General features: G+C 44.3%; 1 protein-coding gene across 1 annotated transcript in view; it reads right to left on the bottom strand.

Annotated features, from left to right (window-relative positions):
- The window catches only part of LOC126101036 (UDP-glycosyltransferase UGT5-like), a 49,079-nt gene that overhangs the window by 5,300 nt on the left and 20,306 nt on the right, over nt 1-23,473 (bottom strand). Inside the window, exons 3-5 of the mRNA XM_049911699.1 lie at nt 20,563-21,152; nt 8,885-9,107; nt 990-1,209 (exon numbers count right to left, since the gene is read on the bottom strand). Of these exons, the coding sequence (XP_049767656.1) occupies nt 990-1,209; nt 8,885-9,107; nt 20,563-21,152 (1,033 nt within the window). The remainder of the gene's footprint in view (nt 1-989; nt 1,210-8,884; nt 9,108-20,562; nt 21,153-23,473) is intronic.

The raw sequence follows: 23,473 nt of genomic DNA, 5'->3' as shown, positions 1-23,473 counted from the left end.
TAACTCTTTTGTATCGGTTGTGAATAAATAGTTGCCACTATTTAAGTTCTATGCCTTGTATAAACTTTACTTGCATCAGAAGTAACTACTTTGGATGCATAAAAGCACTGAAGATACGTGATCAGCTAACTTTTATTACCTATAAAATGCAATTTATATTTTGTAAGGATGTAAAAAACACAATGGTTCAACACTGAGCGATGTGCAGTTCAAATTATGTGCAAACAAAAGGAGATCATCGGCTCCTAGTCTCTCATTTATGTTTCTTTCCCTACCAATGCTGCTTACACTACAGGTAATCCTACGATTTACAACATCATTTATTTAGTGTACCAAAACTATCGAACGCAACTATACTTGTAATCAAGTTCCTCGAGCATTGAATCACAATCGGAATAAGCCTACATCTCAGCTATTTAATTGGGAATCGCTGAAACATTCTCAGTACAGGCGGGATCTTTCACCGTGTGATTCTCCCATCTTTGACGACCTGAAGAAAGACACCCATGGACACCGGATTTAGTCGGATGAGGGAGTGCAAGAGTCGGCGTGGTTGTGAATCCCTCACCAGCCGACCGCGTTCTACGAACCTGAAATTGATCGTCACCTCTTCCAGTGTGATAAATGTCTTAACGCGTGTGGTGATTACTTCTGAATGGATCCATTCCATGACCTCGTTGTGTAGGGTGTTTCGCTTTCATGCGACTGCCCCTCATATACATGGAAAATAAACCACTGAACTACTTAAGCATTACCTGTTCGAAATTCAGACCACTTCCTAGTCTGATAATAGCCCTTCCCATTCTCCTCACCTTTCCCAAGTAAATGAGGAAGGCTTTTATTCTCTCCCTCTTGCTATGAGGACACGAAGAAGCCAGCCCAGAACGAACTGTTGCTCACGGCAGCAACTAAGGCGAAGGCTGCCGATTGTTACCCACAAAATATGAAATAAGGTTAACATAACACATAAAATAAGCAGAGTAACTCACACTGGGTTGTTCAAAACTTCATAAATAGCCCACTCCACGGACTGGGCAGTCAAGTTTTGCAGATCTAGTACGATGCCGTATCCGAAGTTAGCGATTCTGCGGGCATTATAGCTCTGTTCGGCTCCAACTGGTATTCCGATAACGGGGACACCCCGAGCGGTCGCTTCCAAACTGCTCTGCAGTCCTCCGTGGGAGATGAAGAGCTGTACGTTTTTGTGAGCTGAAACACAATCATCATCACTGCCAAACACATAGGTTAGTTGCAAAACATGTGAAATACACTGCTGGCCATTAAAACTGCAACATCACGGAGGCAGTTGGCACTAATGTGCATGGGTCGGTAAACGATAGTCTTTTCAGCACAGATCTCACACAGTAGGTAGTAGAAAAGTAAACAAGAAAAATTTAAACTAAAATCCGTCACGACAGGTCTCCGAAGACCCAACGGTACTGACCGACCGCCGTGTCGTCTTCACCCCACAGGTGTCACTGGATGCGGAGGTGGAAGAATGTGAGGTCAGCACACCGATCTTCCGACCGTTGTCAGTTCTTGTGACCGGAGCCGCTAATTCTCAACCAAGTAACTCCTCAATTTGCCTCACACGGGTTGAGTGCACTCCGTTAGGCAACAGCGTTCGACAGACCGGACGGCCACCCATACAAGTTCGAGCCAAGCCCGACAGCGCTTAACTTCGGTGATCTGACGGGAACCGATGTTACCACTGTGACAAGACTGTTGGCGTAAGTAGGAGAAACGTTATCTAAATTCCGAATATAAAGACGGCTTATGCAGTTGACTTCTCATTGAGTAATCACATTTGAACGTTGTAGTTTGTTTCAGGGCCGTATTAAACCTAATGTAAGAATTTGACGACAAAAGGCTCGTGATCTGTTAGGACTGATTTTATCGTTCAACGAGATTGCTGCTCGCGTTGGTAGGTCTCACAAAGTATAATGCCAATACGTAATCGATTGGATCAGGAGAGCCATACTGATAGCCATGCTGGATCAGAATGGTCCCACATGACTAGCGCCCGATAGGACAAACATTATGCTCGCTCTGTGGTGTAGCATCGTACAGTGACATCTGATACCTGGAGCCTGGATCTGGTAGTGTTTGCGGAAAATATCCACCATGCAGCGCCACCGCGTCTGGTGCGCTATGGACTGTTGGTATGGCGACCATAGTTAGCTCTTAGCTGGGTGCGGCAACAGGGTGAGGCGTGTCAATAGCGATGTGCCCAAAGAAAAGTCTTTCAGAAAAGTCTAGGTTCTCACACGTACATAATGAGTGTGATCGGATGTGGAGGCTCCGAGGATTACAGTTCACCTTTTGTTAATACAGCTGGTAATTTGGCTATCAGCTGCTGCATTTATGACCTGTTAAGGCAGCGAACTTTGTCCTATCTTCTAGGTTTCTGTACCACTATGTTTCAACAAGATAATGCAAGATCCTTCTTTGTACGTTAGGTCTTGAATTAGTTCGATACAGAGGTCGTTAGACTCTATCACGGTCAGAGCGTTCTGCAGATCTCTCACCCATTAAAAATACCTGATCATGAACTGCCGACAGATTGACGCACCATCGCTCACCAACTACTGCGAATGACAAACCCTTGGACAGAGTCGTTGCAGCAAGGAATGACGTAACCTTATCTGTCATCTGAGCTGAGTTAAACTAGATGCTCGGCTGCGTTACAGCTCGGTGTAGTAAATTCCGCACTCTGTGTAATCTCAAATCACCTGCAAATTAATCGTCTACTCTTCCTCCTAAACTGTATGCGTAGGACACATAAAATGTCGTTATTTTCGATCCTTTGTGATGTTGTAATTTTAATGGCTAACAGATTAGTTACTTTAAGGAATTTACTGTTCAGCACAACTATGGAAAGAGCGAGGAACACCACGTAATTGTCAATAATTAATAATACAAATAAATACACTAATGATCCAAATCATTACTACCACCTGCTTAATAGTGTGTTGGTCCACCTTCGGAAAGCGGTATAGAATATGGGTGGCGTGGAGTACAAAAGTTCTTAGTAGCTTAAAGTGGAGAAACAGTGCTGATATTCTGGCTGAAAGAAGATTTTTGTTCTTGTCAGTCACTGGATGTGAGGCAGCTGGTATACCGACGCGTTTCTGTTACGATCATCATCAAAAAATCAGGGCAGGGAGAAGAATTACTTACATACAGTAAGGGTAATGTGAATGGGACACAAGCCAAAACGTTTTGGAATGTGTCACATTCACATGAAATAATACTGTACGTATGAAGTTCTTCTCCCTGCATTGATTTTTGATGATTATTGCAAACTAAACGCGTCAATAAAATAGTTGCCTGACATCCAGTGAATGACAGGAACCAAATTCCTCCTTCAGCGAGAATATCAGCACTGTCTTTTTTTCCATTTTGATTCACATAATGGGAGCATACCTCTTGCGTGACTGTTTCACACCGTGTATCTTAGTAGCTTTTCGCAAGTATACGGCACCAGATGTCTTCGGACAGGTCACACATTTTCCGTGAATCACAGCCCGTGGTTTGCGCGTGAAGGGTGGACGCCAGACAGCGTCCCAGATATCTCCCTTAGAGTTCAGGTTGGGAGAAATTAAGTGCTAAAGATATCAATGTGGTTCATTATCATTTTCCACAAATCCCTGTAGTACGATTCTGGTCTTGTCCCGCCACTAGATGCGAACGTCGTCGGCGAAGACATCAAGTAATCAGATATGTAGGTGGTCCGCAACAGTGTTTATATAGTCCGCAGTTGTCATGGTTGCTTCAATTCCTACCACAGGTCCCATGGAAGTATAATTGAATGTTCCCATGGGATTATACGGCCCCGGTATACGGTATGTACACTCTAAGGCAAAAAAAGACGCACTACGAAAGAATTATCCGAATGGGATGGAAATCAATCGGTAGACGTGCTGTACATGTACAGACAAACAAATGATTACAATTTCGTGAAAACTGAATGATTTATTAAAGAGAAAGAGCTTCACAAATTGGGCAAATCAATAACGCATTGTTCCACCTGTCGCCCTTATGCAGGCAGTAATTCGACTTGGCACTGATTGATAGCATTGTTGGATATCGTCCATAATTCTGTTCAAAACTCGTCAAAATTCCGGGTTGGTTGGCGTGACCTGCCCATAATGCTCCATACGTTCTCGATTGAAGACAGACTTGGCGACCTTGCAGGCCAAGGTAGAGTTTGGCAAACACGAAGATAAGCAGAATGGTTGGTCATGAAGAGCAAGCCGGTGTGACCGAGCGGTTCTAGGCGCTTCAGTCTGGAACCGCGTTGCTGCTACGGTCGCAGGTTCGAATCCTGCCTTGGGCCTGGATGTGTGTGATGTCCTTAGGTTAGTTAGGTTTAAGTAGTTCTAAGTTCTAGGGGACTGATGATCTCAGATGTTAAGTCCCATAATGCTCAGAGCCATATGAACCATTTGAAGAATTACAGAATCTGTTGGATGGAATGAACAGTCTAATGGGTACAGAACACTGATCGAGAGTAAATCGAAGAGAGATGAAAGTAAAGAGAAGTAACACACGTGAGAACAGTGCTAAACCTTAGATCAGAATTGGGGATCACGAAGTAGACGAAGTCATGGAATGTTCCTATCTAGGAAGCAAAGTAACTCATGACGGACGGAGCAAGGAGTACATAAAAAGTTGACAAACACTGGTAAAAAGGACATTCCTGCCCAAGAGAAGTCTACATCAAATATAGGCCTTAATTTGTGGAAGAAATTTCTGAGAAAGTGCGTTTGGACCGGAACAGGAGAGGAACGAAGCACTTCAGACGTGGTGCTACAGACTGATAAAATGAGGACTGCAGAGGATCTCTGCAGAATGGGCGAGGAAAGAAATATATCGAAAACACTGACAAGAAGAAGGTACTGGATTTTAGGCCACCTGTTAAGACATCGTGGAATAGCTTCCATGGTACTAGAGGGAGCCGTGTAGGGCAAAAACTAAAAAAGGAAACAGAGATTGGAATACATCCAGCAAGTATGTGAGGGCGTATATTTCAAGTATTACTCTGAAGTAAAAAGGTTGGCACAGAAGGGGAATTGTGGCGGGCCGCGTCAAACCAGTCAGAAGACTGATGACTCAAAGGGAAAAAAAAAATAAATGTGAGAGTTGAATCGTGTGTATATCGGTGAGTGTATGTAATATTTGCCTGTATACTGTTTTGCTATGTTCGTATTGTATGATAACGATGACAAGAGAAGGGAGAGGTTGATACCCGTTGGCGCCGGCCGGAGTGGCCGTGCGGTTCTAGGCGCTTCAGTCTGGAACCGCGCTACCGCTACGGTCGCAGGTTCGAATCCTGCTCGGGCTTGGATGTGTGTGATGTCCTTAGGTTAGTTAGGTTTAAGTAGTTCTAAGTTCTAGGGGACTGATGACCTCAGAAGTTAAGTCTCATAGTGCTCAGAGCCATTTTTTGATACCCGGTGGCGGCACGTAATCTACTCCTCTCGAATAGTAGCATGAGGGCTGAAGAGCTTAGCGTCCCCAATCTACGGACGGATCACCATCAACAGAGTGATGTTCTGACTATATGAGATACTGTGGATAAGTCTGGAATTTAAACCGTAACTTTGGCCAAAGACTGGTGATCGGGAACTTTACGTCACAGATACTGCTCCCGTTTCTGGCCAAATACTGCCACTGAAAATTGCACCCATCACTACAATTCGATCACCCATACTTTCGTATCGATCGCTACTGACCAGGCGTGCGTTAGCGACGTCCCATAAAGGGGTGAGTTCAAGGTACCTCTCAGTACTGTTTGATATGGCTCCCAGAAACTTGAGCAGTCGACTTCTTTCCAAGCAACCTGTTTTGTCGACACATTGTATTTTCCCAGTATGGGAGACTGTTAAACCTTTTAACATCCTTCAGACTTTCACCTCTAGCCAGTACTGTAATAGATGTTTAATTTGTTTCCTTATTCCGTTATTAAGTGATAGCAGTCACTTTTCGTTGCGCTCCAGATTTTTTATTTAACTTTCAGAAATTACTCTGGAAAAGTAAGGTTTTGCCAAATGTGAAAAACATGTTCCAACGTATAACAGTGTTATGTATCTAGGAGCCAATATACAATCGAAAATTAAAAGTGTTGCAGTCGAGATAGTCTCGCCGCGGTCGTCTTCAATAATCTGTCTGTTACATTATTACGCTGCTACAAACCAATCTCTGCATATGAAAGGCAATGTCCTGACTGACTGACTGACTGACTCATCATTGCCCAAACCGCAAACTTGAAATTCGGAATTCATACTGCTGGCGTCGTTTAAGAAGGGATTTATCGAAATTCCAACCCTAAAGAACTGAAATACGAGATGAACGGTTTTCTTTAGAAATGTGGCTACTTAGGGAATTTTGAAGCTAGACCTACGAAAATTGGTATTTGCTTTTTCGGTCAGAAGTAAAGAAACCCGTGGTTAAGCATTTTTAGAAATTTAACCCTATGGGAGTGGGAAAGTGGTTGAAAGCTTTCTTTGAAAATACATCCTAATTAAAGAACTACTGACGTATTTTCAAAGCTACATCAATGAACATTGGTATCTGACTTCTCGGTTACAAATAAAAAAAAATACGTGTTTCATTGTTTTTGGAATTTGAACAACTAAGGGAGTGATATTGGGGATGAGATTTCTTATGAAAATATGTTACTATGAAAGAATTTTTAAAGCTACATTTATGAAAATTTAAATTTGGCTTCTTAGTTAGAAATTAAAAAAATACGTGTTTCACTGTTTGTGGAAATTCAACCCCTAAGCGAGTTAAATAGGCGATGAAACGTTTTATGAAAATCTTTCATTTCGAAAGCATTTTTAAAACAAAATCTTGAAATACAACCCCTAAGGGGGTGAAATAGCATCAGATTGATTCACTGATTCATCATCATCGCCGAGCCAAATTCGTTAAGGACAGAAACTTAACTTGAAGTTGGGAGAGTGTGTGGATCTTAGATTGTCGGCACCGTTTAAGAAGGGACTGTCCGGAATTCCACTGCTAAGGTGGCGAAATAGGGGACGAGAGGCTTTTTGAAAGTATGTCGCTATTAAGGGGGTTGTGAAGCTGGGGCTACGAAAACTGATATCTCGTTTCTCAGTCAGAAAACAAAAAATACGTGTTTCAGAAATTTGGCTACTAAGAGGGTAAAATAACGGGTGAAAGTTTTTTGAAAATAAATAACTGCTAAAGAACTACTAAAGGATTTTTTAAGGCTGTATCTATGAGAGCTAGTATTTGACTTCTCATTTAGAAACAAAACAATAGGTGTTTGAATATTTCTGGAAATTCATCCCCTAAGGGAGTGCAATAGGGGATGAAAATTTCTGAGAAAATATTTCGTTATATTAAAAAAATTGTAAAGCTAAACTTATGAAAATTAGTATTTCACTTCCTCCTTAGATATAAAGAAATATATGTTAAAGGATGAAAGTTGCTGTGGAAGTATCTCCACAAGAACGCAAAAGGCATGATTAAGAAAAACTTTGGACTCCAGTACCAGAACCGCTTTTTGGTCAGAATTACCTTTGGGAAAGACAATGGTTACGAGGCCTTGATTATCGTGAAGAGCTTAAAAGATGTTTCAATTTGTGAACAACATTCAATTTAGTAAAAACAAAACAAAACAAAACTTCTGTAGGCCATACAGTCTACGCGAGTGAAGGAGCTGCCGCAAGGCTAGTAGTCAATAAGTGAAATCAAATTAAACTGAAGTATCACCAAAATTCATTTACAAGTTAAATAATTTTGAAATAGAAGCTATTGGAAATTAACACAAATTTACATTTTCATGATAGGTAGATCTGTTAAGACAATAAAGGAACTCAATTATTTTGCAAATATCACATGTTTTATGGTAGAAGACCTTCTGTTTCAAGGTGCAACGTGGTAGACAACCAAGGAAGTACGGCTAAACAATACACACGTTATATAAGTAGTTTTAAAAATACGTAGGATTTCACTCAGCATAACATACTGTACCCGAAGAACTAACAATGTCTTAGAAATTCCTTTAATGCATTACACAGTACTTGAACGTGTAGACCTCAATGTTTTTACGAATGCTGCACGAAACACTACCTCATGTATCATAACAATAGAAACAGTAGAAAATACTGGAAACTGCATTTGGTGGTCTCTAGTGCACATACCTTCATGTGATTCTGAAGTCGGTCATTAAGATTGAAACAACAGCCAGAAAACATCACGTGTTCATAGGTACACTATCCTCGAGGCTCATCACCCTCCCATATCCTACGAATGAACTCAAGTGTGCCAATGGCTTTAACTATGGTTAAGCCTAGTCATTCCGTTTTATAGCACTACAAAGGTGTGACATGCAGGTATTTGTATAAATTGACTGATTTCTTAGCATACCACTTCTTTTTAGTTTTGTGAAATGCCCTTTCTTACATTCATAAACATTTAAAAAAAGTCACCAATATTTACAACAGAATACAGGTTAACAATATCTAACTGAATAGCTGAGCTGCTATTTTTATTACTAATAACTGAATCACCTGCAAAAAATCGGATCTCATTATTAGTATTGTCTTCCTGCTATTAACGAACATCAACAGCAAGGGTCTGAACGCACTTCCCTGCAGCAAGTCACATGTTACTTCTATACCTGTCGATGACACTCCGACTTAAATAAAGCGCTAGGTACATCCTCTCTACTCAGAGATCTTTAATCTTTCGTTTGTTACCCCATAAGATAGAACAATGGTCGATACGAATTGCTGTAGTACAGTCACGTAGCAGTGCTCCAGTACTGTATAATATGAGACAGGGCTAAAGTGATGTTAATATGAGTGAAGGACAAATGCGCTTTGAAAGAGAGAGTAATGAAACTTACCTAGCAAGTCAGACTGTGGAAACCATTTGCCCAGATGCACATTTACTGGCTTCCCAGGTATTGTGTTGTTCTCCCATTTCCACAGGACCAGTTGCTTCAGTTTAGAGAAGGCTGTGAGGAAAGCTTGAATACTCTCCTGTGGAAAATCCGCACTCTTTACGAAAGATCCCATGCTGAAGAATATTACTCCATCTTTTGCGTTGTCCATTAGCTTCTTCAAGTCCTTCAACAAAAGAAAAAGCGGTTATAGTTGCATCACGGGAAAGCAAATTGTCAGTGTTTCTTGGCAGATCATATCACACAGTTTATTTAATATTCATGGTTGATTTTCTCCGGAAAGTGTAACAGGGAAAGTCGGTATAGTAATTACATAAATTTTTGCGAAGGAGAGCGCATGTCATGCTTTGTTCCCATCTCAGATACTGTGGAATCTACAGTAGACGTGTTTGATGATAATGTCTGTGTCCTGTAGTATCGATTGATAGTGTGATGGACTTTTTGTATTTGCAGCGTAATAAAAAATCAAAAGCGGAAATATTTGGAAACACATAATGTGAATTTCGTATCGCAGTTTAGCTATACTCGCGGATCTTGTGATTGTTTGCTTACATAGGAACCAATACATACGCTTTACACCTTCATGCATACATAGCTCACAACACAGGTATTGTGAATACATGGCCGGCGAAGTTGTATGTGATTAGGATACCATACTCTAATTCTCCAAAATCTTACTCGTTGTTTGACAACCAGCACATATGTGTGCAGTACACTGAGGTGCTCAAGTTCGTGGGACACCTCCAAATATCGTGTCAGATCCCTGTCCCCCCGGCATAGTGGTTCAAATGGTTCAAATGGCTCTAAGCACTATGGGACTTAACATCTGAGGTCATCAGTCCCCTAGACTTAGAACTAATGACATCACACACATCCATCCCGAGACAGGATTCGAACCTGTGACCGTAGCAGCATCGCGGTTTCGGACTGAAGCGCCTAGAACCGCTCGGTCACAGCGGCCGGCCCGGCACAGTGACCCAGTTCGACGTGGCATAGACTCAACAAGTCGTTGGAAGTTCCGTGCAGAAATACTGAACCGTGCTGACTCTGTAGCCGTCTATAATTAGGGAAGTGTTGCCGGTGGAGGATTTTCTGCTCGAAATGACCTCTACATTACGTCCCATTAATGTCCAATGAGATTCAATGCCGGCCGATATGGGTGGCCAAATCATACGCTCAACTTGTTCAGAATGTTCTCGAAACCAATCGCGAACTGTTGTGGTCCGGTGACATGTGTGGGGACATGAAAGCCATAAATAGCAGCAAATCATCTCCAAGTAGCGAAACATAACTATTTGCAGTTAATGATCGCTTCAGTTGGACCAGAGGAGGCAGTCTATTCTATGTAAACACAGCCCATAGCATTATGGAGCTACCACCAGCTTGCACAGAGCCTTGTTGACAACTGTGTCCATGGATTCGTGGGGTCTGCGCTCCACTCGATCTCTACCATCATCTCTTATCAAATAAGGACTCATCTGGCCAGGTCACGTTTTTCCAGCGTCTAGGGCCCAACCGACAAGGTACCGAGCCCAGGGGATGTGCTGCAGGCGTTGTTGTAATGTTACCAAAGGCACTCGTGTCGGTCCTCTACTGCCGTAGCGCATTAACGCCAAACTTCGCCGCACTGTTCTAACGAATACGTTCCTAACGAATGTGTTCGCCGTACGTCTCTCATTAACTTCTGCGATTATTTCGCTCTGTGTTTCTTGTCTGTTAGCAGCGACAATTCTACGCAAACGCTGCTCTCGGTCGTTAAGTGACGGATGTCGGCCACTACGTTGTCTGTGGTAGAAGATAACTCCAGAAATTTGGTATCTACATCTATATCCATACTCCGCAAGCCACCTGACGGTGTGTGGCGGAGGGTACCTTGAGTACCTCTATCGGTTCTCCCTTCTATTCCAGTCTCGTATTGTTCGTGGAAAGAAGGATTGTCGGTATGCCTCTGTGTGGGCTCTAATCTCTCTGATTTTATCCTCATGGTCTCTTCGCGAGATATACGTAGGAGGGAGCAATATACTGCTTGACTCTTCGGTGAAGGTATGTTCTCGAAACTTTGACAAAAGCCCGTACCGAGCTACTGAGCGTCTCTCCTGCAGAGTCTTCCACTGGAGTTTATCTATCATCTCCGTAACGCTTTCGCGATTACTAAATGATCCTGTAACGAAGCGCGCTGCTCTCCGTTGGATCTTCTCTATATCTTCTATCAACCCTATCTGGTACGGATCCCACACTGCTGAGCAGTATTCAAACAGTGGGCGAACAAGCGTACTCTAACCTACTTCCTTTGTTTTCGGATTGCATTTCCTTAGGATTCTTCCAATGAATCTCAGTCTGGCATCTGCTTTACCGACGATCAACATTATATGATCATTCCATTTTAAATCACTCCTAATGCGTACTCCCAGATAATTTATGGTATTAACGGCTTCCAGTTGCTGACCTGCTATTTTGTAGCTAAATGATAAAGGATCTATCTTTCCGTGTATTCGCAGCACAATACACTTGTCCACATTGAGATTGAATTGCCATTCCCTGCACCATGCGTCAATTCGCTGCAGATCCTCCTGCATTTCAGTACAATTTTCCATTGTTACAACCTCTCGATACACCACAGCATCATCTGCAAAAAGCCTCAGTGAACTTCCGATGTCATCCACCAGGTATTCTTGGCACACCTCGAAATATTGAATTCCCTGACGATTTCCGAAATGGAATGTCTCGCGCTTCTAGCTCCAAGTGCCGTTGCACGTTCAAAGCCTGTTAAATCCCGTAGTGCGGCCATAATTACGTTGGAAACGAAAGAACAATTCGGCAGAACACACGAAAGTACATCATCAATAAATCAAGCCTGAGAGATCGCACGATTTCTGCCTCTCGATGTGAGCCGTTCCACTGGCTCCACTGAGCTGTTTTGGGTTTTCTATACTTCTTGCACCCTTATGGGTCGGTGCGTCTGTACTTTCGATTCTGGAGAGGAAAAGTTTTCCACTGAACAGCTACAGCAGCACTTTAATAGGCATATATTGTCATTTTTCAGTATTTACTTTACATTACACGCCATTTATAGCTATACTAAGTGTATATATAGTCTTGTGACCATATCTTATATTCCTGTATGTTGTGTCTTTGCTTTCGGATTTGTCCAAAATAACAGACACCATTTTGATCCTGCAGGAACTATGAATCAAGAAACAAAGGAATGATGTTAGCTGCTCGTGGGCATCAATTTGTATCGATGGGGCAAATTGAAGAATTTGTATAGGACTGGGATTCGAACCTGCTCCCTTGCATATCAGGCAGATGCGCTGACCACTACGCCATCCGGCCACAGTGTCACACACAGACTTCCATAGCACATCTCTCGTCAGACCCAAATTCTCGACTTACATCACATGCTACTGATGTAGAGCCCCTGCTCGTTAGCCTCATTACTTGCAGCACCTCGCTGATTCCCGTAATAGTTCGAGTTTGGCAGGTGTGCTATGGTAGTCTATGTGGTTCTGCTGACCACTGTGTCTGGATGGCGAAGTGGTCAGCGTGTGTGCCTCGTAAGCAGGAGTCCCACTGGCAGTTGATGTTGTCGTGGTCTTCAGTCCAGAGACTGGTATGATGAAGCTCTCCATGCAACTCTATCCTGTGGAAGCTTCTTCATCTCCAAGTACCTACTGCAAACTACGTCATTCTGAATCTGCTTAGTGTATTCATCTTTTGGTCTCCCTCTACGGTTTTTACCATCCACGCTGCCCTCCAATACTAAATTGGTATCCCTTGATGCCTCAGAACATGTCATATCAACCGATCCCTTCCTCTAGTCAAGTTGTGCCACAAAGTTCTCTTCTCTCCAATTCTATTCAGTACCTCCTCATTAGTCACGTGATCTACCCATCTAATCTTCAGCATTCTTCTGTAGCACCACATTTCGGAAGCTTCTATTCTTTTGTTGTCTGAACTATTTATCTTACACGTTTCACTTCCATACAGGGCTAATCACCATAAAAATACTTTCAGAAAAGACTTCCTGACTCTTAAATCCACACTCGATGTTAACAAATTTCTCGTCTTCAGAAACGCTTTCCTTGCCATTGCCAGTCTACATTTTATATCCTCTCTACTTCGACCATCATCTGTTATTTTGCTCCCCAAATAGCAAAACTCGTCTACTACACTCCTGGAAATGGAAAAAAGAACACATTGACACCTATGTGTCAGACCCACCATACTTGCTCCGGACACTGCGAGAGGGCTGTACAAGCAATGATCACACGCACGGCACAGCGGACACACCAGGAACCGCGGTGTTGGCCGTCGAATGGCGCTAGCTGCGCAGCATTTGTGCACCGCCGCCGTCAGTGTCAGCCAGTTTGCCGTGGCATACGGAGCTCCATCGCAGTCTTTAACACTGGTAGCATGCCGCGACAGCGTGGACGTGAACCGTATGTGCAGTTGACGGACTTTGAGCGAGGGCGTATAGTGGGCATGCGGGAGGACGGGTGGACGTACCGCCGAATTGCTCAACACGTGGGGCGTGAGGTCTCCACAGTACATCGATGTTGTCGCCAGTGGTCAGCGGAAGGTGCACGTGCCCGTCGACCTGGGACCGGACCGCAGCGACGCACGGATGCACGCCAAGACCGTAGGATCCTACGCAGTGCCGTAGGGGACCGCACCGCCACTTCCCAGCAAATTAGGGACACTGTTGCTCCTGGGGTTTCGGCGAGGACCATTCGCAACCGTCTCCATGAAGCTGGGCTACGGTCCCGCACACCGTTAGGCCGTCTTCCGCTCACGCCCCAACATCGTGCAGCCCGCCTCCAGTGGTGTCGTGACAGGCGTGAATGGAGGGACGAATGGAGACGTGTCGTCTTCAGCGATGAGAGTCAATTCTGCCTTGGTGCCAATGATGGTCGTATGCGTGTTTGGCGCCGTGCAGGTGAGCGCCACAATCAGGACTGCATACGACCGAGGCACACAGGGCCAACACCCGGCATCATGGTGTGGGGAGCGATCTCCTACACTGGCCGTACACCACTGGTGATCGTCGAGGGGACACTGAATAGTGCACGGTACATCCACACCGTCATCGAACCCATCGTTCTACCATTCCTAGACCGGCAAGGGAACTTGCTGTTCCAACAGGACAATGCACGTCCGCATGTATCCCGTGCCACCCAACGTGCTCTAGAAGGTGTAAGTCAACTACCCTGGTCAGCAAGATCTCCGGATCTGTCCCCCATTGAGCATGTTTGGGACTGGATGAAGCGTCGTCTCACGCGATCTGCACGTCCAGCACGGACGCTGGTCCAACTGAGGCGCCAGGTGGAAATGGCATGGCAAGCCGTTCCACAGGACTACATCCAGCATCTCTACGATCGTCTCCATGGGAGAATAGCAGCCTGCATTGCTGCGAAAGGTGGATATACACTGTACTAGTACCGACATTGTGCATGCTCTGTTGCCTGCGTCTATGTGCCTGTGGTTCTGTCAGTGTGATCATGTGATGTATCTGACCCCAGGAATGTGTCAATAAAGTTTCCCCTTCCTGGGACAATGAATTCACGGTGTTCTTATTTCAATTTCCAGGAGTGTAGTTTAAGTGTCTCATTTCCTAAGCTAATTCCCACAGCAACACCTCATTTAATTAGGCTACATTCCATTATCCACGTTTTGCTTCTTTGATGTTCATCTTATATCCTCCTTTCAATACACTGTCCATTCCCTTCAACTGATCTTCTAGGTCCTTTGCTGTCTCTGACAGAATTACAATGTCATCGGCAAGCCTCAAAGTTTTTATTTCTTCTGCCTGGGTTTTAATTCCTACTCCAAATTTTTCTTTTGTTTCCTTTACTGCTTGCTTAATATACACATTGAATAACATCAGGGAGAGGCTACAATCCTGTCTTACTCCCTTCCCAACAACTGCTTCTTTTTTTGACCCTCGACTCTTATAACTGCCATCTGGTTTCTGTACAAACTGTAAATAGCCTTTCGCTCAATGCATTTCACCCATGCCAACTTCAAAATTTGAAAGATAGTATTCCAGTCCACAATGTCAAAAGCCTTCTCTAAGCCTACAAATGCTAGAAACCGGTTTGCCTTTCCTTAATCTGTCTTCTCTATTATAAGTCGTAAGGTCAGTATTGCCTTGTGTGTTCCAACATTTCTATGGAATCCAACTATCTTCCCCAGGGTTGGTCTTCACCGAGGTTGGCTTCTACCTGGTTTTCCATTCGTCTGTAAAGAATTCTTGTTAGTATTTTGCAGGCGCGACTTTAAAAAAAATGGTTCAAATGGCTCTGAGCACTATTGGACTTATCATCTGTGGTCATCAGTCCCCTAGAACTTAGAACCACTTAAACCTAACTAACCGAAGGACATCACACACATCCATGCCTGAGGCAGGATTCGAACCTGCGACCATAGCGATCACGCGATTCCAGACTGAAGTGCCTAGAACCGGACGGCCACACCGGCCGGCTGACTTTTAAAAAAATGGTTCAAATGGCTCTGAGCACTATGGGACTCAACTGCTGTGGTCATAAGTCCCCTAGAACTTAGAACTACTTAAACCTAACTAACCTAAGGACATCACACACATCCAAGCCCGAGGCAGGATTCGAACCTGCGACCGTAGCGGTCGTGCGGCTCCAGACTGTAGCGCCTTTAACCGCTCGGTCACGCCGGCCGGCGACTTTTTAAACTACACAGCTCTACTCAGCTGTCATTTCACCGCCACACCCAGTCTTTTAATTTCTTTTTATTTCTCTCCTATCCACTACTCCCCCCACCCAACCCCACCCTCCACATCTTCTCTCCTGCCCTCCATCTAAACCGCAGAATTTCACTGTCTGCCACCCCCACCATACTATTCTTCCCCTTCCTTGCCCCAGCCTCCTCCATACCCCCACCCAGTTGCCAATCCCATCATGCACTAGTGCTGCTGCTCACAGTGTGGTTTCAGTTATCTGAGACTGCAGACATGTGTGCAAATTGTGTGTGTGTGTGTGTGTGTGTGTGTGTGTGTGTCTATTGCTGACAAAGGCCTTAATGGCTGAAAGCTATAATTGTGTGAATCTTTTTGTTGTGCCTATCACGACTCAGAATATCTGTTGTATTGTGAGTAGCAACTTTCCTTCTGTACTATTATTACATTCCATCCTGGATTTTCCATTGTTTGATTTACTCCTACTTGACTGGGAGAAATATGTTTTCCTTTTAAATACTGTCAAAGACAGATGGCGTGATGAACTGTAGGAAACATGTGCCACTGTCACTCAATCAGATTCCAAGTGATGAGCATCGCACAAAAAACTATCTGATCAATGAGCGGTATATCACAGTTCATACAAGACGAGTATAGTTTCCTGGTCTAAGAAAAATAGCCGTTATGTGCAAAGCTGGAAAGGAAAACACCTCATGATATCAAGTATGATGTCATGAAAATACCTGTTCAGACCATATCTTTTAAGGGACCTGACTACAAATTCGTTTTAGTATAGATTATAAACGTTGTTAATAGCTCAGATCAAAGTCAAGACAGACATAGGCTACACATTGCTACACAAAGACAGATCTCTAGCACATGTTGCTTTTCAGGTATGTGAGTTCCTCGATGAACAATTTTGTGGTTACTGTATAGGGCATATAGGTAGTTCAGCAAAATCTCAAGCCCCACAAAACTCAGACCTGACCACATTGGACAACTCATTATGGGGATCAATCAAGTCCCATGAGGACCAAGGTCGGGACAAGACTAATGAAGAAGTGCTCAAAAGTGGCGAGGAGTTAGAGACACACATGTCACTATGCAAAGCATGCTGCTGCTGATGAATCAGAGCATTACTCTCACCTACTTAGTAGCGTGTGAGTCCACTTTTGAATGAAATACAGCAGCGATTGTGGGTGACAGGGGTCTAAAAAGTCCCCGATAGATTTCTGGAGGTATATGACACCAGACACCGATGTTCACGCACAGGTTACGCTATTTTCATGTTTTCGGAGGTATATGGCACCAGAGAGCAGATGTCCTCGCGATTTTCCGTAAATAATTGGATGGTGCTTAGTGAGAACGGAGCTAGCGTCCAACAGCGTGTGGTGCTTTGTGGGAGCTGAGCTAGCATCCAATAGCATCCCAGACTTGTTCCATAGGGCTCAGTCTGGGCGAACTCAGTGGCCCGCACATTAATATGAATTCATTATCATGTTCCTCACTTCACTGCAGCTCGATGCTGGCCTTATGATATGGACAATTATTCTGATGGAAGACGCCTATGCCTCTGACAAGACATCAAGCATGAAGCAATACAGATGCCCAGCAATAATGTTCACATAATCCACAGCTATCATGCAGCCTTCGATTAGTATCGCAGATCTCATGGAAGTGAATGCCCCACGTTGAACAATACTGCCCCCACCGGGCAGCGTCCGTGGCCCAGTGCTTGTTTCGAGGAGGCGGTTCACTGGATTTCGATGTACCCAGACACAAGGATCAACTTGATTTATATTGATCCACAGTCAAATATCGATGATCACGTCCTCAGTGCAGTCGTCAGTTATTGACGACGACGCTGTGACACCATGGAATCACATAGCGGTCGTCTTCTATGGAGATCTGTGTCCAACAACTGGCGCTGAACGGTGTGCTCTGAAACCCTTGTGCCTGTACCAGCATTGTTGCACTCTCCACCTGTCCTGCTTTTCACATCGGTCTGTGATGAGGCAAGGATGTCCAACATAATTTCGCCATCTCGTGGTTTCACTGTGCTTCGACCACTTCCCATATATGTTCACAATGGTAGCACGCTAGCAGGCAGCTAGCTTCGTCGTTTCCGATATGCTCGTTCCGAGGCGCCGGGTATAACAACTTGCTGTTAATAAAAGTCGCTCATGTCGGCGGGTTTCCCCATTTGCAGCCCGTATCGTTGCTAGAATGTTTCCCCATATGTCTCTGTTCCGCTTGAATACTTTCCTTACATCGTCAGTGCCCGCATCTCCACCAGGAGTCTTTCAGTTTCGTGGTGGGCAGTGGGCATAATGTCTTAGATCATCAATGTAGATCTGCTGGCTTCATAGTTTACATATATAAGTATTCCAAAACAGAGAGTACCGATTTTTCATTCATTGTATAGTGAATTGGGTCCTTGGGAACCACAGGATAACTTGCACCAATTTGGGCTCTACCGTTGGTAGATGCGGCGTCTCGGACGCCACCTGCGGGTAATTCGGCACCATCGCTTTACGGTTCTTCGCATGGACACCAGTTGGCCCTTCTTTCAGTGATAAAAGTGTTTCTGTTCGGCGTGTCCCTCACTTCAGTAGAGTTCAATTTTCAAGCTATACTGGTCTGCAAAACTTCAGGACAGGAACTACAATAGTATGCCGCTAGAGGTCTTCCAGTCATGCACAGGAAGTTGGACGTCACATGACATTAGGTCGGCCTGCATATAGTCCCAAGTAGTGTCTGCCAATCAGGGAGCAGTTACGGTCGACTGTGATGGTGTTCTTCATTACAGCTTGGCCCGGAGATAACATTTGCACGATTTACCACGGCAAAGATCAGCGGGAAGTTGGAAGGGGAACGAAGTGTGACGAGTGAAGCCATGGAGTTTGGTAGCGCAGACAGCGTTGTTTCACGTGCGTGGGGAGCGTTCCGAAACACAGACACTGCTTCCCGAAGGAGAGGAGACGGTCGACAGTGGTTAACTACAGCAGCAGATGGCCGCTACATTGTGAAACAGGCAAGAAGAGACCCAGGTCAAACAGCGGCTCCAATTCCAACCCTATTTAACAGGACTGCAAGACACGCAATCTCACGCTACACAGGAGCACGGTGACTGTATGCGGGTAGTCGCTTTGCCCGACGATCTGTACATTATGTTCCGTTCACACTCTTTCATCGGCTGCAGCGCTTGTGATAGTGTCAGGAACATAAGAACTGGACTAACTGAGCCCGCGTGCTCTTCTCGGATAAGAAAGAGTCAGCCTGAATGGTGAACCTCATAAGACGAGACGTGGAAACACATCATGCATCCAAGAACACTGCCGAACATGGTCGTTTTGGTGGTCCAGGTGTTATGGTGAGGGGATACATAATATTGGATAGGGGTACTGACATTCAGATCTTTGAACATGGTACACGCAGCAGTCAACGTTGTACTGACACTGTGCGCCTTTTCAGGTGTACATTCGGCAGTGACTTCACGCTCATGGATGACAATGCGCGACCGCATCGCACAGTGCAAGCGGAGGAGTTCCCGGAACGAGAACATTTTCGGCTAATGGACTGGCCTATACGTTATCCGTTCGCTCGACTTAAAACCCATCAAGAACGTGTGGGATGCCACAGGAGACATGCAGCAGCATGTCCGCAAGCACCTGAGGCCATCCAAAAGTCGTCAGCGGCCGTGTGGAGGAATGAAACGTCCTTGCACAAGAACTGCTTTCCAAGTTTGTGACTACCATGGAACCACGTTGCAGAGCATGCATATCCATCTGTGGCGATCACACGCCCTATGAACAACCATGTCCTGCCTTCTGTAATGTCCAGGGGACTATCGTAAAATGAGGTGACTTTCAATAAAGGTCTCATTTTTGTTCATCTCATTGTGTATTTTCATTCAGTTACCTTCTGTACTATACTGTAGCAGGACTGTCTATGTATGGCCAACTTTCATCGAATTATGTAACTTGGCAGTGAATCATAATGCTAAAATTACTTTCGTCCTGAAGATTTTTACACCAGGTTTGTGTCTTGGGGAGTATGTGATGCTGACAGAAGCTGTCTTGTGAGAGAGGTTTCTTTGGGCTCTGAAAAACTGGAAAAACATAAGAAGCCATACTACCACTACGGAACATGTTACAAGACAGATTGAAAAAGGAAAACGCACGCTAATAGCACCTCTATATTTAGAAAAAATGATCGACTGAGTGGAAGATACTGTTTGAAATAATGTAGTCGCCAGGAATAAAATGTAGGGGACAACCGTCTATCTACAATTTGTACAGAATGCAAACTGTAGCCCAGAGGATCAAAGGACCTGAAAGGGACACATCAATTGAGAAGGGAGTGAGACAGGGCTGCAGCGTATCCCGCAACTGGTCGTAGAGCAAGCAGTATATTCGACGAAAGATAAATTTGGAAAAGGAATTAAAGTTCAATACCCGTAACAGATACCGCGTCGTTACGAAAGCATGTAAATAAAAGTAATGCCCACGTAAAATCGTATTTTTTTTTAAACAAGGACTTTGTAACCGCATGCGTTAATTAACTTGGAACCCATTCGGGTCGAACACGAAGTGTTGTACTATTGCATGAATCTTTTTGAAACACACTACATATAGCACATGGTATTGTTTAGATACTTGGTCATTAACCGGATATTTTAGTGAGTTTTGTGTTCTGGGATAAAAATCCAATGTGTGTGTGTGTGTGTGTGTGTGTGTGTGTGAGAGAGAGAGAGAGAGAGAGAGAGAGAGAGAGAGAGAGAGACGGAGGGAGGGGGATAGCGAGAATGAATACCTGTGTATGTGTGAGAAGGGGAGTAAAGGAGAGAAATCATTTAAGGTACTCAGTGTATTTTATTAATAATTGTAGAACATGGTAGAAAGCGCCATCTTACCTGTGGTAGTGCCTTTGGTTGCTGGATGTGCATTCCGCCGGTCTCAATCACATTGGGTAAGTGAGGTCGGGGATAACTGAAGCTCACGTGGCTTTGCACGATGATCAGCGACGTGTTGGCTCTGAGAGCTGACAGAGGTGGCATCGCAGGATCTTTGAAATTCTCTTTGACTATTTCATCCATTTTCGGTAAGAAGTGGTAATTATAAACGTACCTTGCGTACGTCAAAGCCACAGTGTTTTCTAAACGCTGCCAGAAAGTCATGTGGTCTGTAAAGTCGCTAAAAATATCAGGAATGTATGATGGCGTGCTTAGCTCGCCAACTGCATCTGTTACCCAGTGAAACCCTCCAACAGAAGACAAGGCGACAACGGGCACATTGAATTTGTGTGAGAATCCTAAGAAGCAATCGTTCATGAAGAAGTATTCCATGACAAGCAGGTCGAACTTTTCCTCTTTAATATTCATCAGTTTTTGAACAGCTTCCTGCCTTAAAAGGTTTTCACACATTTCGATGCCAATGTCCAGGAACATATCATATAGCTTTTTGCCTCTTATCGATCTTAGTATCATCGTATTTTGTGTTATCACTGTAAAAGAAAAGACTCTGATAATACCATAGATTTCATACACGTTCATGCTATAAAACAGAGAATACTTTTTACTAACATGAATGCTCACACAACTTCGTGTGATATATGTAACTTTGTGATACCTCTAACATGTCCAGCAAGATGAAGCGAACAAGTCCTGCAACAATATCACATTCTCCGTAAAAAAGTATCAAGCTTACCATCATAGGCTGGAAAGACTGAACAAATTTGGTTTCATAACATTCAAGTTGTATGATAATTGATAACAAAAAATAGCACGAGTGAATACATGGGGTAATATTAGTTTGGTGCATAAGTTCGTAGCGTTTTGGTTTTGCATGTTGGTATTCCGGTTGTTATCGGTTTATTTACCTGTTGCCATTTTTTATTTGCAGATCACTGTTGCTATCTGAGTTTACGTTTGTTCATTTATTTCTGTTGGTGATATTGAGTGGAGGTGTGGACGCTGGAAAATGGAATGCCAAGTGCAAAAATTGGAACTTTTACGACGTACTCTTCAGTTCAGTAGAGGGATGACAGCTGAAACATCAGCACCGTGTATGGGGATAATGATATTGGACAGAGCAAGGCAGATAAGTGGTTTTCTCGTTTTAAGGAGGGCCGTTTGGACATTAGTGGCTCTCCACGTTAGAATGACCTTAGGCGTTTGATAAAGATAGTTCAAACGCATTAACCCACGATGATCCACGTCCTTGTACTCGAGAAATGGTAAATAAGATGTTATCATTATACCATAGGGCGACATTTAAATGCTGTGGGGGAAGGTTCAAAAATCGAATGACCTAAGCCAAAATCACGAACGTCAGTGGGTGGCCTTTGAGCATCTCTGCTTGCTCGTCATCAATTGGCTAGTGAAAAATCCCCTTCCACTTCTACCCTTTTTTGTCATTGGTGACGAGAAATGTAGTCTTCATGCTGACACAAGGAAAAGAAGGGCATGGTTGAGTCCAAACTAAGCAGCAGCTCCTTGTACAAAGACCTGCAGACATCCGCAAAAGATGATGTTATGCGTCTGGGAGGACAGCGATCGTGTGGTGCACTACGAATTGCTTCCCTGAGGTGTAACCATCACTACTGACATTAATCGTGAACATGCGCGACGTCTTGCAGACGCGATCCAAGAACAACGGCCAAGAAGACTGCATGAAGTGATCCTACTCCACAATAACGTCCGTTCGCGTTCTGCTAGATTGGAAAAAAATGTTATACAGGAGATGGGTTGGGTGTCATACCGCACCCGCCATGTTCAGCTGATCTTACGCCCTCAGGATTTCTTCTTTTCCGCTCTATATCGAATGCCTTCAAGAAACTTCCTTTCAGGATAAAAATTCGCTCCGAACACGGCTGGAGGAGTTCTTCACCTCAAAACCATGTGATTCCTACAGACGCGGAATCGAAAAGTTAACGCAACGTTGGCAGACTGTCGTAAACAGTGAATGAGAATATATTACTGACGATTAAAGTCTCTGTTATGTCTATCTATTGCACTTATTCAACTTATGGAAAAACGCTACGAGTTTACACACCAACCCAATAGAAGTAAACCCGTTCCAGTATACATTGGTTCATGAAAGAGTATTTCGCGAGGTTTTGTAAAGAAAAACACGATCCGTACTAAGATGCGATATTCTTTACTAATTGTGGGATCGTCGTTTTGAAGCACATCTTGGTAACAATCATACGTTGCGTCACATTTGAAGTGACGTACTGCAGAGGGACCGAGCGGAGACTCCTCTTCATGAAGTCTGGACAGCAGTTGGATGCCTGTGAAGCGTCTCTGACGCTAATGAAATATTGCCAAAGATTAATTATTTATTAACAATGTTTACAGTCGTCTTGATCCACTCCGGCCTTGTAGCCGATGCCTCAGTCAGCTGCGTGTTGGATTCCCTCTGGCAGCTGCCGAGTCAGCTCCGCATCTGCTTGTCCAGGCAAAGAGTGCGTGAACTCGCTTCGCGACCCGGTGCCGGCACTGCTGTGGTCCAGACGAATGGTTTCGTACTAGCTGCCGGATTGTGCTCGGTCGCACTTCGAATTTTGTGTTGATCCCTGATGACCCATTCGCAATGCGATGTCGTCGAAAGTCGTGTGGTAGATCGATCTCCTTCCTACCGGCCAGGTAGGTTTCAGCACCCGGAGGCGCCCAAGAGTTGAACAGGGACGTGGACCCCACGAGGCCCTGCTGCTGGTTCCGCGCTGAAGTTCGGTGCTGTCAAAACTGTGCAATGTGGTGTTGTCGGAAGACAGTCGGCTTCTCTATCAGCAGTGGTAGTCGGCGAACAGTATGAAATTCATCA

Source organism: Schistocerca cancellata, chromosome 9 (genome assembly GCF_023864275.1).
Source record: "Schistocerca cancellata isolate TAMUIC-IGC-003103 chromosome 9, iqSchCanc2.1, whole genome shotgun sequence".
Taxonomy (NCBI): domain Eukaryota; kingdom Metazoa; phylum Arthropoda; class Insecta; order Orthoptera; family Acrididae; genus Schistocerca; species Schistocerca cancellata.
This window is presented reverse-complemented; position numbering and strand designations above follow the sequence as displayed.